General features: G+C 38.7%; 1 protein-coding gene across 3 annotated transcripts in view; it reads right to left on the bottom strand.

The window, feature by feature from the left end:
* The window catches only part of GLRA2 (glycine receptor alpha 2), a 195,360-nt gene extending 191,139 nt beyond the window's left edge, over positions 1-4,221 (bottom strand). For 2 of the 3 annotated variants that reach the window (XM_060137824.1, XM_060137825.1), the window contains exons 1-2: positions 4,154-4,221; positions 1,877-2,010 (exon numbers count right to left, since the gene is read on the bottom strand). In XM_060137824.1, the coding sequence (XP_059993807.1) occupies positions 1,877-2,010; positions 4,154-4,221 (202 nt within the window). Of the gene's footprint in view, positions 1-1,876; positions 2,011-3,055; positions 3,076-4,153 lie in introns of those variants that run through there. The other variant, XM_060137826.1, reaches the window with a different exon arrangement.
* Positions 4,222-16,513: the final 12,292 nt, after the last annotated feature.

Below are 16,513 nucleotides of genomic sequence, written 5' to 3' on the forward strand. Positions count from 1 at the left end.
AAAAACATGGCCATGCTTTGCTATGCTTGATATTCTCCTCATTTATTTATTCTTTAGAATCATGAGAAATGTTATTTCCGAAGGGTGACATCCCCAGAAGAACCAGAAAAAAAAGCTGTGTGTGTGGAAATTATTGCTCATCCTATGTGGTCACTTAAAGTAGCATTGGCAACATGGGTGTTTGTTGTATTACTCTTTGCACTTTTCTTCCCTTTAAAAAATTATTTCTAGAAAATAATGAATAATAGCTGCTATTAAACAAGATGCTCATAAACTTGAAACAATTTTCCATCTCTGGTCCTTCTCTATGAAGCTTTCCGTGAATAGCTTAATAGGAAAGCGTCTCTGCTCTTGTTGGAGTCCTGTAGTATTTTATCTGTACTTCCTAATGTTACTTAACCATTAACTACTTAACTATTTCTATCTAGTATTATGTATTATTGTATAAGTATTCATATAACATCTACTCTGTCCAATGAAATTTTTGATGGTAGCATCCAAACCTGTTTCAACTCTCAAGTTTTCAAAGCATGCAGTAGTTAGTATCCTTTATGTAGTTCAGACTCAAAAGTTATTGAATGGCTCAGTGAATAAATGTACAAGTGAGCCGGCCCATTGAAAAAGCTGACTCTCGAATACTTACTCATAGGATTTTATTTCAAATATTGACTTCCATTGACCACAAAATTAATATGAAATTGGGCAAACATGAAAATTGTTTTCAGCAAAAGCAAGCTGTTGTCTCTTTTGGAAATACTCTATAAGTCAAAAACATCTGTTTGGTCAAAATTCTGACATGTTTCTTTATGAAATGTGCCCTTAGCTGGGTATATTCAGAGGTGCAGCATTTAAAGAAGAAAAGAATTTTGAATTTAGTTTTCATGCTCATATTTGCCAATAATAAAAATTAATCAAACCTCAAGGAAAGCAATCCAATTAAATAGCTAATAAGCAAAACCAAAGCGATGCATGAATTATGACATAATACCTAGAATACTATAGATTTATCCTTTTATAAAATATAAGCACTTCACAATGCATTATTTTAAGTTAAATTACAAGATAAAATGCATTTATTTAAAATATGTATCTAAAAATTAAAACATCAAAAACAATTCAATTAATAGGTTCTTTCTTATTTCAGTATTTTTCTGATTCAGAGTAAAAATAAATCAAATAGATAAAAGGTAATTTCTAAAAAGTAATTTCTATTAATTACATTTTTGTAATGTTAAACATACAAAAACACCAAACTTTTTGGTTTGTTTCTAATTGAACAAAGAAAGTATCCACCATCTTTGACATACGCACTTTACAATTCTATGATCTTCTTTGTTAACTTCAGATCAATAATTTCAAATAAAGAATTAGAATGTTTAAACAAGAGGAAACCAAAACTTTGTAATATATTCAGTTAGAGCCTTTTCTCACAAGGTTTAAAAATGAGAGAGGCCTGAAAGTGTATAAAAAGGGCATGTTATATATTGAGATGTAAACCTCATTTTGGGAGTACGTATTTAAAACCCAAACCAAAGATTTTGGTGTAACGATTCATACAAATCAAGTGCATCATTTGTTCTTGTATTCATTTCCAGTCCCACTCCCACTTTAGATAACATAGGCAATGTGGCAATAATCTCTGACGTTAGTTTTCTTTGTGGAACATAACACAAATGAGGAAAGTTTTTGAAAGTGGCAAGCAACATGTAAAATTTAAGCTGTTAAATCAACTAGTTCCAAAGAATGCCAAAATGAAATGAATACTATGCTTGTTGTTTTCATTTTACAATAAAAAGCCCTGAAAAATTTTTTTCAGAGTATTCAAACATCTAGATTTCCCACAGGCTTAATTAAGGTAAGTTTCAGTGAAACCTACCTTTAAAATTTGGCCTGATTCTTGCGTCATATCCTGATGTCCTTCCCATTAATTTGTCCAAGAAATCTGAAGGAGATAGGGTCTGCGAAGGTTGTTTTCCAGACCTGGAGTCATGGTCTTTGCAGAAAGCTGCCCTAAACACATCATTAACTCTTTTAGCAACAATTACGTTCTTATCACCTGAGAACTAATGCTCACAGAATGTTTGACATCGTGTTTTGTAAATATATTTGATATGTTAAGAAGAAGAAAAGGAAAATTATAAACTCTTTGGTCAACTTCCTAACTTGTACATGGTCTAGAGTTAACTTTAAGTGATGAAAGGTATAAATCCTGAGTCATATCTCCTAAGTTACCAAACTTTCATAAGATGTTTAAGATGATACAACAGGCATAGCTTTAGCTTGTAGGTTTTACAGATATACAAAGCTGTTTCTTTCTAGTGTCATCAGAGAAATGAAGATAATTTCTAAAATTTATGTGATTGTGTTAAATTATTTCCCCATGACTTCCAAAACATTCTTCCAGCATTTCGGCCCTTAATATGTCCTCTACTTTTTATAAAAAATACATAATAAGATGGGCAGAACAAAGTAAATCATGAATTAAGCATCCCATTGCTTATTTTGTCACCTGCTAGATTCTATTCCAGCTTTCAGCTATTAATAATTTCCAATGTGTTTTCTAAAAGAAAATCTTCACTTGGACATTTAACTTCATTTTAAAATAGGTCAACAATGAGCATGTCTGTACTTCTATCATTTTATCAGCTGTTATTTATATATTAGCATTTAAATTGTTGACTCTCTAGTATTCATGAAAAAGAACTTCTAAAGCATTTTGTCTTTTGCGTTATCAAAAACACTAAATGGTAATTGGAAAATTTCTCAGACTTCCATTTTCCTTAAAAGGCTTATAAAAAGAGCATATATGGTTTATAGTGAAATGAATTCTTTGACAATACATAGTGGTTGACTGAATGTTGATTTCTTCCATAAAGTATATATTTTACAAGCTTTCTTTTCAGTATTTTGACAAATAATATTGTTAATTCTTATCACTAGGAAAATACCACATTCTTGCCGGTTTTTCAAAGAAGTAATATTAAATATAAGTACAAAGATGATATAAACATTTGGTAAGAGTTAAAAATTGATACAGTCACCTAGAAATACTCACATTCCCATATGCAGATTCATCTGATTAATCGAGTATTATTTGATTATAATGGTGATGGTGGTGGTGATGAAGATGATGATGATGATGATTCTAATAAAACCCAGCCTACAGTTTTTCTTAATCATAGTAGGAGGTGTGAACCTGAAAGGAACATAGTGGGTTTTCCCAGTACTCATAGCATTATTGCTATATGTTCCATTTCTCTTGGTTCTGTGAAAAAATACCATAAAATGTGGTGAAAATTAAATGAAGAGTCCTACACTTTGTTGTATGAACATCTCTTATCTCTATCTTGTCTTAGAACCTCTTAGCCATTAGGATGGCTATTTCACTTACTGGTAATAATCTGGTATTTTGAGGTATCAATTGATTAGACGATTTGTAAATTAAGTAGAAAATGCAAGCATGCAAATAATGATTTCTCACTTTTTAAAATTATGCATAATCCATTTCTCATGCGTGCACGAACACAGAGATGTCATATTAATTCAGTTTTGATAGGCAGTACATTTCTAAATATATTGAACAGTAGTACAGTGGTAAAATGAAATTTTAAATGTTTTTGGTATTTCAAGAAATTTCCTGAATTGTAGTTCTCATAGTATGCATCTAGTTGCCGAAATACAATAGAAGTCCCAAGTTAGCTAAGAATTTGGGTTCTTTTATATTTTACATAAAATGAGCATGCTCCTGGCAAATTAATTCAATCACTTCCACCATATGAAAAGCACTGCATTCAATAATCCCTTTAAATGACTTACAGAAGAATTTGAAAGGAAAAAAGAAAAAAAATCACCATTATATAGAAATGTAAAGAGCATGCAACTCATCAGAGTATCTTAATATCGCATTGGCTGTGAAAATACGTTGAAATGCACAGAGTGGGGTTATGCATCATAAAACTTGCCTTTGTAAAAATTTACCACCTTCCCACCATAATTAAGCTTTTTAAAAGAACAAAAGAACTCTTAACTCTCCTTTATTCAATTAACATAATGTGGTCCGGGACATAGAGAAATAGACAAAAATTGCATGACACGTTCTCTTTCAAACAGTTTTCATGTGGAAAATACCAGCATGCAAAGTCGTTTCACCTACCTGAAGTGGTTTGTCTCTAAGAAAAATGCAAACAAGGCTGTCAAAATGTTCACTAGCTGCCGGTTCATTCCTGTATCTGTGATGCTTGTGGAAAATATTCCCGAAATGATTCCAGAAAGAAGCTAGGACAAAGTACCTATTTATTGTCCAGACTCAAAATCTGGCAGGAATCTAGTTTCCTTGAAAATCAAAAAGAGATTTGGGTTTGTACAGTTTGCTGAGAAAAAACAAAAAGTGCCAGTACTGGGCATCATGGTCAGGTCAAACGGGGGCTTAGGACCATCAGTTAACCTAGGAAAGACAAAGCCTTAGAACTGATGGATCCCCCAGCTGCTTTTCCTGAATAATAAAAATGCTGCTACCTTAATCGCATCACCATGCAAAGGGGGCTGGTGACAATGCCATGCTGGAAGTCGGGTTGCTGTAGCTTTTGTTTTATGTCCTTTCTATTTAGCAAATCCCTTTTCTCTAGAAAATGTTCTCTTTTTAAAAGAAGTTGTAAACGAGGGAGAAGAAAGGACTCTGCGTGCTGGAGTGGGTAGGAGGAAGAGGGCAAAATTGCTGAAATCCTGTGCTGGAATGAGGGCTACAGAAAGACGGAGACGTGATCTTACCGAGCCTATAAATTTCAGCACTCGGACAGCTCCTAGCTCTGAAGTGCGCATGTTTCCTTTTTCAGTCGCTTGGGGCGGGGGTCTGGGAGAGGCATTCCAGAGGGGACGTTCCTGCTCTTCCAAGGCAAAGAGTGACTGGCCGTTCCGCGCGAAGGGGTGCTGAAGGGGTGCGGTGATGACCAGGGAAGAGCAGAGGTCAGGGTAGATGGAGAGGGTGAAGAAGGCTAGGGTCTGAGCTCCTGGAAATGCGAGTCTGTCAGTGGGTGGGCGGGACGGGAGTTTGAAGCAGAAAAGAGAAGGGAAATAAGGTCTAGGCGTGGGAAAAGAAAATTGGGCGAAGCAGAGAACAGGATCTAGAGTACTGAAATTATAATAGGGGAGTGGGTAGTCTACTCGTTATCAGTGAAAGCTAGAGGCAAAAGAGGAATCCTGTGCTGAAGAGGAGGGGACATTTCATTGGCATAGAGAAGCCCATATGCGGAGAATGGTTCATGAGGATCGATAATTTAATTTAGAAGCCCTTTATGCCTTCCTCGCCCCTTGAGTGTTTTCGTTTGATTTTAGCTGCCGGTTCCCAAAGGATCTCTCTACTTTTTTACTAGGGAAAGCCCCTTCTCTGAGCTTTCTTCAGCGGCTCAAAATCCTTGGGCATCCTCTTCAAGTCACGGATTTGTAGAGGAGGAAGAATACAATGGGCCGGCAGGGGGCAGTAGCAATCTTTACTTGACCTGGTTAAAGGTTAGAGAGTAGGGCTCGGAGTAAGAGCTGGAGCAAGGAAGGGTGAGACTGCGGGTGGAGCTTCATCTGCCCATTCCAGATGTTAATCACCAGGGAGGAGTCAGGTAATAAAGTGTAAATGTTCTCCTAAATTGGCTAAAGAGACAGAAAATAGTGAAAGTTTATAAATCCTGTACAAAAGCATGACAGGTAACCTTGCTATTTCAAATTAAACTTAAAAATGTTGTTATTAATAAAAAAAGAGGAAGGGTAGATAGTTCAGTGTAAGTAATTATCAGCTCTGGCAAGGGGGAATGAAAAATGCATGTTCTGCCATGAGCTGGGTGTGTAACCTACTTTTTGTCTGTAAAATGTACCTTGTTCGTCACCTTGGCACTCCACTGCAGATCTTAATTTTAAAACAAAATAAAATGATTAATTTTCAGTCCATAAATGACTAATATGCCCATGGATAAGTTTAAATATTATGGCAGAGTAACAAAGAATTCTATGTTTTTAAAAAGTAGATTCTGAGAAAAAAATGCATGTTCTTTTCACCTTTTAATCTTAACATAAATCACCTGAAGAGCTTGTTCAAATGCAGATTCTGATCTGGTAGGTCTGATGTGGTGCCTGAGATTCTGCATTTCTAACAAGTTCCTAGCTGAGGTCGTTTCTGCTGGTCCACCGATCACACGTCAAGTAGCCATGGTCTGTATGCCCTTTTATCAGAAATCTATCCCACCAAGACAGTGAGAATATAGGACCTTTCTTTAGATGAAAAGCAGCAGTGCCCAAGCATTCTGCTTACATACAAAATCAATTCTTTGGAAGTGTTCTCTTAACTCCCAAAGCCCAGAAAAAGTGATTCAATTTAAAAGGAAAACAGTACGGTGTAGGGTGAGACATCCCTGGACTGCAGCTTTGAATCTGTTCACTTCCGAATTCATCCACATGGAAACTCTAGACCTGATTTTATCCCTGCAGTCCTGACCCAAAAAATAAAATCAATTCTTGGAAATATATTTCTTCAACTGGTGCTATGGAAAACTCATACAAGATTTTTTTGTGCTCAAGATTCTTTCCAAAAGAGAAAATATATATGTAAGAGTATATGAAAATGATTTGTCCTAAAGTTTTTTGAGGTTGTAATGATGCTTAAAGTAATACAGTCTTTGCAAGTCATTTCTTTCAATAGCAGAGTTTTGTTATTAAACAAGAGTAGGGTGAGTAGGGAAACGTGTGACACAGGGAGACTCTGGCTAGCAGCATGGGATCAAAGCACGTATTATTTTAGAGTTGGAAGGAACTTTAGAGAGGATCTAGTGTAACCTCGTCATTTTACTTCTCAGCTCTCCTCAATTTGGATTCCAGCTTCGTCAATCTACAGAAACAGATCTCACTAAGTCTGCCAATGAATTCCTTGGAACTAAGGCCGAAAGATATTTTTGCTGTTGTCATCTAACTTGACATTTACATGGCACTTAACATCATCGAGCTCTTTTCCCTTCTTTTATTTAAATTTATTTTTATTTTATTGTGGAAAGAACACTTAACTTGAAATCTACTCTCTCAACAGACTTTTAAGTATAAAATACAATGTTGTTAACTATAGGCTCAATATTGTACAGTGCATCTCTAGAACTTACTCATCTTGCATCACTGAAACTATACCCACTGATTAGCAGCTCCTCATTTCCCCCTCTCTTCTGTCCCTAAGAGCCACCATTCTGCTCTCTTGAAGGGCTTTCTTCCCTCGACCCTGTGACACAGAACACTCCCGGCTTGCCTCCTGTTTTGTCTCCTTGGCAGCCATATCCTCCTCTACCTGGCTTGGAAAAGTTGGATTTTCTAAAGTCTGTATTCGAGGTCCTCTTATCTTCTCATACTACACTCTCTTAGACAATATTATACACATCTGTAACTTGCATTTTCCTTTTATGCAGATGACACACAAATATATATTTCTGTCCAGACCTGCACATCCTAAACTATTCCTGTTGAATGTCTCAAAGGCTCCACAAAGTCCACAGGTCAAAACCAAACTTTTAATACTTCCTTCAAATCCTGTTTCTTTTCTGCTGTGCCTGTTTCATTATCACCAACCAAAAGCCAAGGCATCAACGCTAAGACTCCCTCTCCATCACCTACCATATTCAGTTCTCTACAAAGCTCTATTGATTTTCTCTCACATATTTACCAAGTCTGTCCACTTCTCTCCCTCTCAGCCTCCATGACCCTAGTTGAGCTACCCTGATCTCTTGCTCGTACTGCGGCAGTAGTTAGCCAACTCCTCTACCTGTGCCCACAGCAGATCCCCCTCCACCTCATGATTACACTGCATCCACAACGACTGTTCAGAAATCAAAATCTGATCACCTCATACCCTCTGAGTAACGTGATGACTTTCCGCTGATCTTTAGGTAGAACAAGAAAACTACTTAACATGACCTAAAAGTTCCACGTGGTCTGGCCTATGCCTACATTGTCTTTCATCTCATTTGCTACTCATCTCATTCCTTCTCCTCTATCCATACCGGCCTGTTTTTAGTCCCTTGTGCTTGCCATCTTGCTTAATCCCAGAGAGTGCTCGTGCCTCCCATCTTGTCTTGTTAACATCAGCTTATTTTTCAAATCTCTTCTCAAGTGTTATTTTCTCGAGAAGGACTTTCCTGACCTGCACACCTCTATCTATTACAGGCTCCCTTACTACTCAGCAACTTTGATTCAAAGAGCTTGTCACCATTGCACATATACATGTGTATGATTAATTGCTTAGATAATGAGCTTTGTAATGGACAGGGGCAGCATCTGGTTTTGTCTACCATGGTATATCCATCCATTCAGTGTTAATGACAGGAATCATAATGGTATTGATGGTGATGAGAATGTAATTTTTTGAATGCACCCAGCAGTGCTGCTTAAAAAACCCAGTATACTTACATATGTATCGTTCTGTCAAAAATTACTTGTTCATCATTTTAAATCTAAAAAAAAAATGACTTGTTAGGGAATTACCAAGTTGAGAACTATGATGATTTGAAAGGAAACCCAGCTCAGTGGCTCAGGACTCTATAGCATGAGATGAAAATACAACTAGGAGACTATTAATCTGATGTCCTTAATCCAGGTACCACCTCTAACACTGATCAGTTATATGACCATGGGCAAGTCATTTAATACCACTGAGCCTCACTGTCATAATATATAAAATACAGATGATGATATTGCTACAAAAAATACGGAATACTCTTGAAAGTCTTATCACATCATAGCTGACTGTGTGTTTTAGGCTGGTAATCTCAGTTCTGAGCCTCTATTGACTGCTACAATTCATGTTTTCACTGCCCCTTGGACAATTCCACTTTCAAAGACAGTAAGTCTCAGAAGCTTGGAAAAGCTCTTATTTGCAATGCAATAGAATTCTGAAGTTGAATCCACCTAAGCTTCTAATTCACAGCTGGTTGAGGCATGCGGCACCCTCGTTTTGTACTCTTATCAGAAAAATGAGAAGTTTCTGACCCATCCTGTAACATCATAAGGATCAATACAGAATATTTGGTCTATATGATGCCACATATTAAAGAATTCTAAGTAGATATAAACAAATAGACATTTCTTATGAACATCAGAATCGTTTGAACATCAGTATCATTTACTGACACTGATAAATCTCTAACATATACATAATGCTTTGTAGTTTTCAAAATACCCATACTATGTAGTAGGCAGAACAATGATTAATCACTATATTTTTTCCAGTGAGGAATTTAAGGCTCATGTAAGTTGATCAATTCCAAGTCCACATGATTATTAAGTGACAAAGTCACACTTTCTATATTTCCTATCCAGGGAACAGACTTATTTCTCAGTCTCATGTATGACTGATATTTTTCAAGTCACGGAGAAACTACTATATACCCACACTATTTTTAATAACTATGTTTATGAGTCCATTGTAGTAAGTGCCCCTTTGTTGATGGAAATTTGGTCTGCATTAAATTCATACACACAAATGACAAATGGAAACCCCATTTGTTTTTTATAAATTTATTTATTTATTTTTGGCTGCGTTGGGTCTTTGCTGCTGTGCGCGGGCTTTCTCTAGTTGCGATGAGCAGGGCTACTCTTTGTTGTGGCGCCAGGGCTTCTCATTGCGGTGGCTTCTCTTGTTGCAGAACGTGGGCTCTAGGCGCATGGGCTTCAGTAGTTGTGGCACGTGGGCTCAGTAGTTGTGGCACGCGGGCTCTAGAGCGCAGACTCAATAGTTATGGATCACGGGCTCTAGGGCACAGGCTCAGTAGTTGTGGCACACAGGCTTAGTTGCTCCGTGGCATGTGGGATCTTCCTGGACCAGGGCTCGAACCTGTGTCCCCTTCATTGGCAGGCAGATTCTTAACCACTGCGCCCCCAGGGAAGCCCCAGGACAGGAATTTTTAAAGGGAGGTAAAAAAATGTAGTTCCCACATTTTGATTTGTTCAGGCTGCTGCAAGCACTAGTGCTGATGAATTTAAAGCAGTTTTCAATGGCCAGCGTTGTCTACAGAGCAAGGATGCCTAAAGAGCTGCTGTCACCCTGCATTTCTTCTCTAATTTTTAGAAATCTAGCTTGCTTCTCTCTTCTTTATCTTGTGGAATGAATAAAGATGCTCAGCATGTAGAGAGGCAAGCTTCAAGGCCGTGAAGTGTAAATGTGAAATCACTGCTCTTCTAGGCTCCATGCAGACAATTGGATGTCTGTCCAGAGCATTTCTGGATTAAATGACTTAGATGTCAGAAAAATCATTTTAGGATTGGAATTCTTCTGCTTATTAGTGCTCAATGTTCATAGACCACAAATGTGTCCAGCACTTGAAACAGTTTCTATTTCCAGTGATGATTCATACAAGTGATTGCTTCTCTGTTGGCTAACGTGAGAAATGCAGCATTTCTTTTTCATAAACACCAAGTAGGCAAACAATAATTTGGAGGATAAATCAAATATAATCCTACTCGGATGTATTGGAAAGGTTCCTTCTTTGCCACAATTCTCAAACTGAAAATAACGAATAACAGGAAGATTGATTGCTGCAGTATCACTTGTCTTAGAATCTCCTAGGTTTGTTCTACAACTGACACGAAAACCGCCTCGACATCACCTGAGTTATCATGATACTCTTACTGAAATTTTCTTTTGGAGAGTTCTCAGATTTTAAATTTTTATTATTGACTTGATAATGTTTGTCCCCCCCCCATATAAAATGCCTCTTCTTGGTTCACAGAAGACTAAAAAGAAGCTGATTTTGAAAGAGTGAATTATTTTAAGTTGGACAATAGCAATAGTTTTATATTTGCAAGTAAGCTAGCCCTTGGTAGTTGAAGTGGAGTTCCACTCATTATATTCAATGACAACATTTCTATTATTGTTGTAAAGCATAGCATAGATACTAATGGGAAAGGACGTAGGTAATCAACAGTCCTGTCAATCAACCAGTCAACAAATATTCGTTGAGCATTTACTATATACAAAGTACTGTGTATTTCTCTGAAGATGAGGCAAAGTAATATAAGACATTATTTCTGCCCTCTAGGGACTTATGATCTATATGTGAAGGTAAGAAAAATAAATATTATGGGATCAGGACTCTAGGTCAGGGTATCATCCGGGGAGGTCAGCTTACTGACGCCCAAGAGCTTGAAAAGGTGGCATTCACCTATGGATTCTTCACCGTTTAAACTCTGGTTCTTAGCTTGGCAGGTTCACAGAATTAATCTTGTCTGTGCCCCAAATATGTTACTAATCGAGGATGTGACATACCAACTATATGTCATATAAACCTGGCACATAAACCAGACTGAAAATGTAGCTATCAGGCGGCCAAGTAACCCATGTGGATTGGATGATGTGTAAGCTTCTTGGGTGCATTCTGCCTAGGAAGGTTTCATGATAAACTTGAAGTTAGAGTTATAGAGCTATAGTCAACCATCTGACCATATGGTTGAAATGTGAAAAAGTTGAGTAGAACCTATCTCAAATAGACTGATAGAGCCATCTCCAGCTTCATAATACCCATTATGAACATTTATATTATCTGTTGTTATTCACTCCTTGGATTGGAGTTTGAGTTAGCTCTCAGACCTCTCTCTTTGATGCTCTATTTCTAATTAAACTTCACCGCTAATTATTACCTTAAATTGCTTTTGGAAAATGGTATATTATGAAGTATTGGATATTTATAAAAATATATATATGGAATATTTATAAAATATACATAATAATGATAAGACAACTTTCTATGTAACCACACATAGCATAAGACATAGAAAATAACCCACACTTCTGAAGCCCCCTAAATGCTAATCTACTAATCTCATCGTTTTCTTGCTTTGCTTTATTATTCTGACACTCACAATACACACATATTGTTTAGTTTCTCATGTTTTAACCTGTACATAAATTGAGTGAGATTGTTTGTATTCTTCTGTGACTTGTTTTGTTTGGTCCATATTATATTGTTGCCATGTAGCAAGAAGTCATTCATTTTCATACTGTGTTGCTCTGTTCTCTGAGCATGCCACAATTTATTCATCCATTTCACTGTTGATTGATGGGCTTTTGAGTTGTTTCCAGGTTTTTTGCTGTGATAAATAATGCTGCATAATATTCTTGTACCTTTCTTCTCCTGTACATGTTCATACTTGGAGGAAGGATTACTGAATCCTAAGGTATGCGAAGCTTCATTTTATTAGCTGATGCCAAGTTGTCTCTTACAGTGTACTAATAATTTACACTCTCACCATAGTGGAGAAAGGTTCTAGTTTCTTTATATACTCACCAACAGTTGGCATTGTCAGACTTCTTAATTTTTGCCAATCTAGAGAATGTTAAATAGCATCTCGTGGTTTCAGTTTGTATTTATCTAATTACTGATGAGCCTGAGTACCTTTTCAATATGTTTACTGACCATTTGTGTTATGTCTGTGAAACATCTGTTTATTTCTTTTGAAAACTATTCAATTAGGTTTTTCCTTTTCCTTATTTTTGTGTAAAACTATTTTATAGCAGTCTTTTGCTAGTCATATATGTTACAAATATCTTTTCCCAGTTTGTGGCTTTTCACTTTCTTTATCGTATTATTAATATACATTTATTAATTTTTCCCTTAAGATTTTTGCTATTTTTGTCTTGTAATATAAGTATCAGTATTGCAATTGTGAAGATGTGTTCTTCTGTTATCTTCAAAGTTTTTAATATCGTTCACGTTTAAATGATTAATACCTAGAGCAAATGTTGTCTATTTTAATTGTCTGTGTGAGTGTCATGCACTTTTAGTTGTTAATTGATAGGTGTAGATCATATATGAAAACAGGAACCAGGTGCTGTCCTTCTAAGAATTTGGAAATTAAAATGCCCTATAATATCAGCACAACACATTACAGCCTAATTTTGCAAAGGCGCTTCAAAGAGATAAAATGGCTCCTAATCCAGAAAGACCCAAGTGTTCTTCTGGTAATGTGTGGCTGTATAGTAAAGTACCCCCAAACCTTTATGGTTTAAAACAACTATTTGTCTCTCAAGGTCTGTACGTGGAGTGGGTTCATCTGGACATTCTTGTTTGGGGTCTCTCAAGCTGTTGTATGGAAGCTGAGGCTTGAGTCATCTGAGGGCTCAATTGGGTCAGACTTCCAGATGGCTTACTTGCCTGACTGGTATTGATATTACTTGTTGGGTATTGGATGTGAACTCAGCTGGAACAGTCAACCAGCGGACCTACACATGGCCTTTCCCTGGGACTTGGGCTTCATACAGCATGGTGCCTTGGGTTCTGAGAAGGTGTGTCTCAACAGTGAGCATTCCAAGAGAGTAAGGAAAATACTGCTGCAGGGATTCTTATGACCCAGTCTTGGGAGTCATGCTGCGTCACTTCTGCTGCATTTTACTGGTTACACATGGCCAGCTCCGTTTCAATGTGGAAGGGAATTTCTCTGGGGTGTGAATACTAGAGGGTATGGTTCATTGGGCAGTTGTCTTTGAAGATTAACTATAGCAACCATGTCAAAGGATTGTCAGTATTAATGTTTACAGAGACTGTTGTGTCATCTTCCAGTTCAAGCAATAAAGAAGAGTGGATAGACTGAAAAAAACCTCTCAAGACAAAACACCTAAAATTTCTGGATAAAATATGTTTTTAAAAACAAAGTTGAACTGGCCATGAATTAAGAGAAATTCTCAGAGACCCGAAACAAGAGAGCATGAATCCAAACTAAAATTCAAATGCTAAAGACAGGAGTTATCCTAGAGCATCTCGTTATCCCCCAAGATTTATGACTTCGGTTTTAATGGCAGCTTGGTGGGACAGGGAAGGGAGAATGAGAGAGAAGGCCTAGAGCCCAGACGAGCTGGGTGGTCTATTTGGAGACCCTCTGTATAAACCACAGAAAAGGAGAGATAACACAGAAGCATTTGCCTATCCAAAACTTGACTCTAAATGGAACTAAAACATATCTGAGAATTTGTAACCACAGGAAAACATCATATGGGCTTGTGATCCTAAATCTATAATCCAAATACCTCAAACCAAGAATGTATTTAAAGTTGTTCTGAGTTGGTGACTTCAAGTATCTCTGGTGGAAGCAATGCTCATGCACTTGGGAGAAACAAATTTCAACACACACTTCAAAGTTTTCTTTCAGCTAAAGTTATAATGGATATGATTTGCAAATATAAATCACAGAGCATATGACAAAACGAGGCCTCCAAAAGTAAGAGCCGGCAGAAGCAATGAATAATAAAGGAAGATACTCAAACACTTCAGATATTAAAATTATCAGACTTAGAATAAATGTATTAATTATGTTAACAATTACAGAAGCAAAGAATGAGTGAGAAATAAGTGACTCAAAAAGAACCAGATACAGTACATGGAAATTAAAAGTATAATAATTTACATTTACAAGTCAATGAGCTATTTAAATATTATATTAGATATAGCATGTAAGATTACTGGAAGAGGGGGAATCGGGAAGATGGTGAAAGAGTAAGATGCGGAGATCACCTTCCTCCCCACAGATACTCCAGAAATACATCTACACGTGGAACAACTCCTACAGAACACCTACTGAACGCTGGCAGAAGACCTCAGACCTCCCAAAAGGCAAGATGCCCCCACCACCACCACGTACCTGGGTAGGGAAAAAGAAAAAAGAAAAAACAGAGACAAAAGAATAGGGACGGGACCTGCACCAGTGGGAGGGAGCTGTGGAGGAAAGGTTTCCACACACTAGGAGCCCCTTCGCGGGCGGAGACTGGGGGTGGCGGAGGGGGGAAGCTTCAGAGCCGAAGAGGAGAGTGCAGCAACAGGGGTGCGGGGGGCAAAGTGGCGAGATTCCCGCACACAGGATCGGTGCCGACCGGCACTCACCAGCCCGAGAGGCTTGTCTGCTCACCTGCCGGGGCGGGCGGGGCTGGGAGCAGAGGCTCAGGCTTCGGTCGCAGCGCAGGGAGAGGACTGGGGTTGGCGGCGTGAACAAAGCCTGAAGGGGGTTAGTGCACCATGGCTAGCCGGGGGGGATTCTGGGAAAAAGTCTGGAACTGCTAAAGAGGCAAGAGACTTTTTCCTCCCTCTTTGTTTCCTGGTGCGCGAGGAGAGGGGATTAAGAGCGCTGCTTAAAGGAGCTCCACAGATGGGCGCGAGCCGCGGCTAAAAGCGTGGACCCCAGAGATGGGCATGAGACGCTAAAGGCTGCTGTTGCCGCCACCAAGAAGACTGTGTGCGAGCACAAGTCACTATCCACACCCCGCTTCCGGGGAGCCTGTGCAGCCCGCCACTGCCAGGTTCCCGGGATCCAGGGACAACTTCCCCGGGAGAACGCACAGTGCGCCTGTGGCTGGTGCAACGTCCCGCTGGCATCTGCCACTGCAGGCTCACCCCGCATCCATACCCCTCTCTCCCCCCGGCCTGAGTGAGCCAGAGCCCCCGAATCAGCTGCTCCTTTAACCCCATCCTGTCTGAGCGAAGAACAGATGCCCTCCGGCGACCTACACGCAGAGGCGGGGCCAAATCCAAAGCTGAGCCCCTGGGAGCTGTGAGAACAAAGAAGAGAAAGGGAAATCTCTCCCAGCAGCCTCAGAAGCAGTGGATTAAAGCTCCACAATCAACTTGATATACCTGCATCTGTGGAATACCTGAATAGACAGTGCATCATCCCAAATTGAGGAGGTGGACTTTGGGAGCAAGATTTACTATTTTTCCCCCTTTTCCTCTTTTTATAAGTGTGTATGTGTATGCTTCTGTGTGAGATGTTGTCTGTATAGCTTTGCTGTCACCATTTGTCCTAAGGTTCTATTCGTCCATTCTTTTTTCTTTCTAAAAAAATTTTTTTCTTAATAATTATTTTTTATTTTAATAACTTTATTTTATTTTATCTTGCTTTATTTTATTTTATCCTCTTTCCTCTTTCTTTCTTTTCTTCCTTTCTTCCCTCCTTCCTTCCGTCCTTCCTTCCCTCCCTCCCTCCTTCCTTCCTTTCCCCCTTCCTTCTTCCTTCCTTCCTTCCTTCCTTCCTTTTTCTTTCTTTCTTTCTTTCTTTCTTTCTTTCTTTCTTTCTTTCTTTCTTTCTTTCTTTCTTTCTTTCTTTCTTTCTTTCTTTCTCTCCCTCTCCCTCTCCCTCTCCCTCTCCCTCTCCCTCTCCCTCTCCCTCTCCCTCTCCCTCTCTCTCTCTCTTTCTTTCTTTCTACATTTTCTCCCTTTTATTCTGAGCCATGTGGTTGAAAGGCTCTTGGTGCTGCAGCCAGGAGTCAGTGCTGTGCCTCTGAGGTGGGACAGCCAACTTCAAGACACTGGTCCACAAGAGACCTCCCAGCTCCACATAATATCAAATGGCGAAAATCTCCCAGGGATCTCCATCTCAACACCAGCACCCAGCTTCACTCAACCACCAGCAATCTACAGTGCTGGACACCCTATGCCAAACAACTAGCAGACAGGAACACAACCCCACCCATTAGCAGAGACACTGCCTAAAATCATACTAAGGCCACAGACACCCC

The sequence above is a fragment of the Lagenorhynchus albirostris genome, chromosome X, assembly GCF_949774975.1.
Source record: "Lagenorhynchus albirostris chromosome X, mLagAlb1.1, whole genome shotgun sequence".
Taxonomy (NCBI): Eukaryota; Metazoa; Chordata; class Mammalia; order Artiodactyla; family Delphinidae; genus Lagenorhynchus; species Lagenorhynchus albirostris.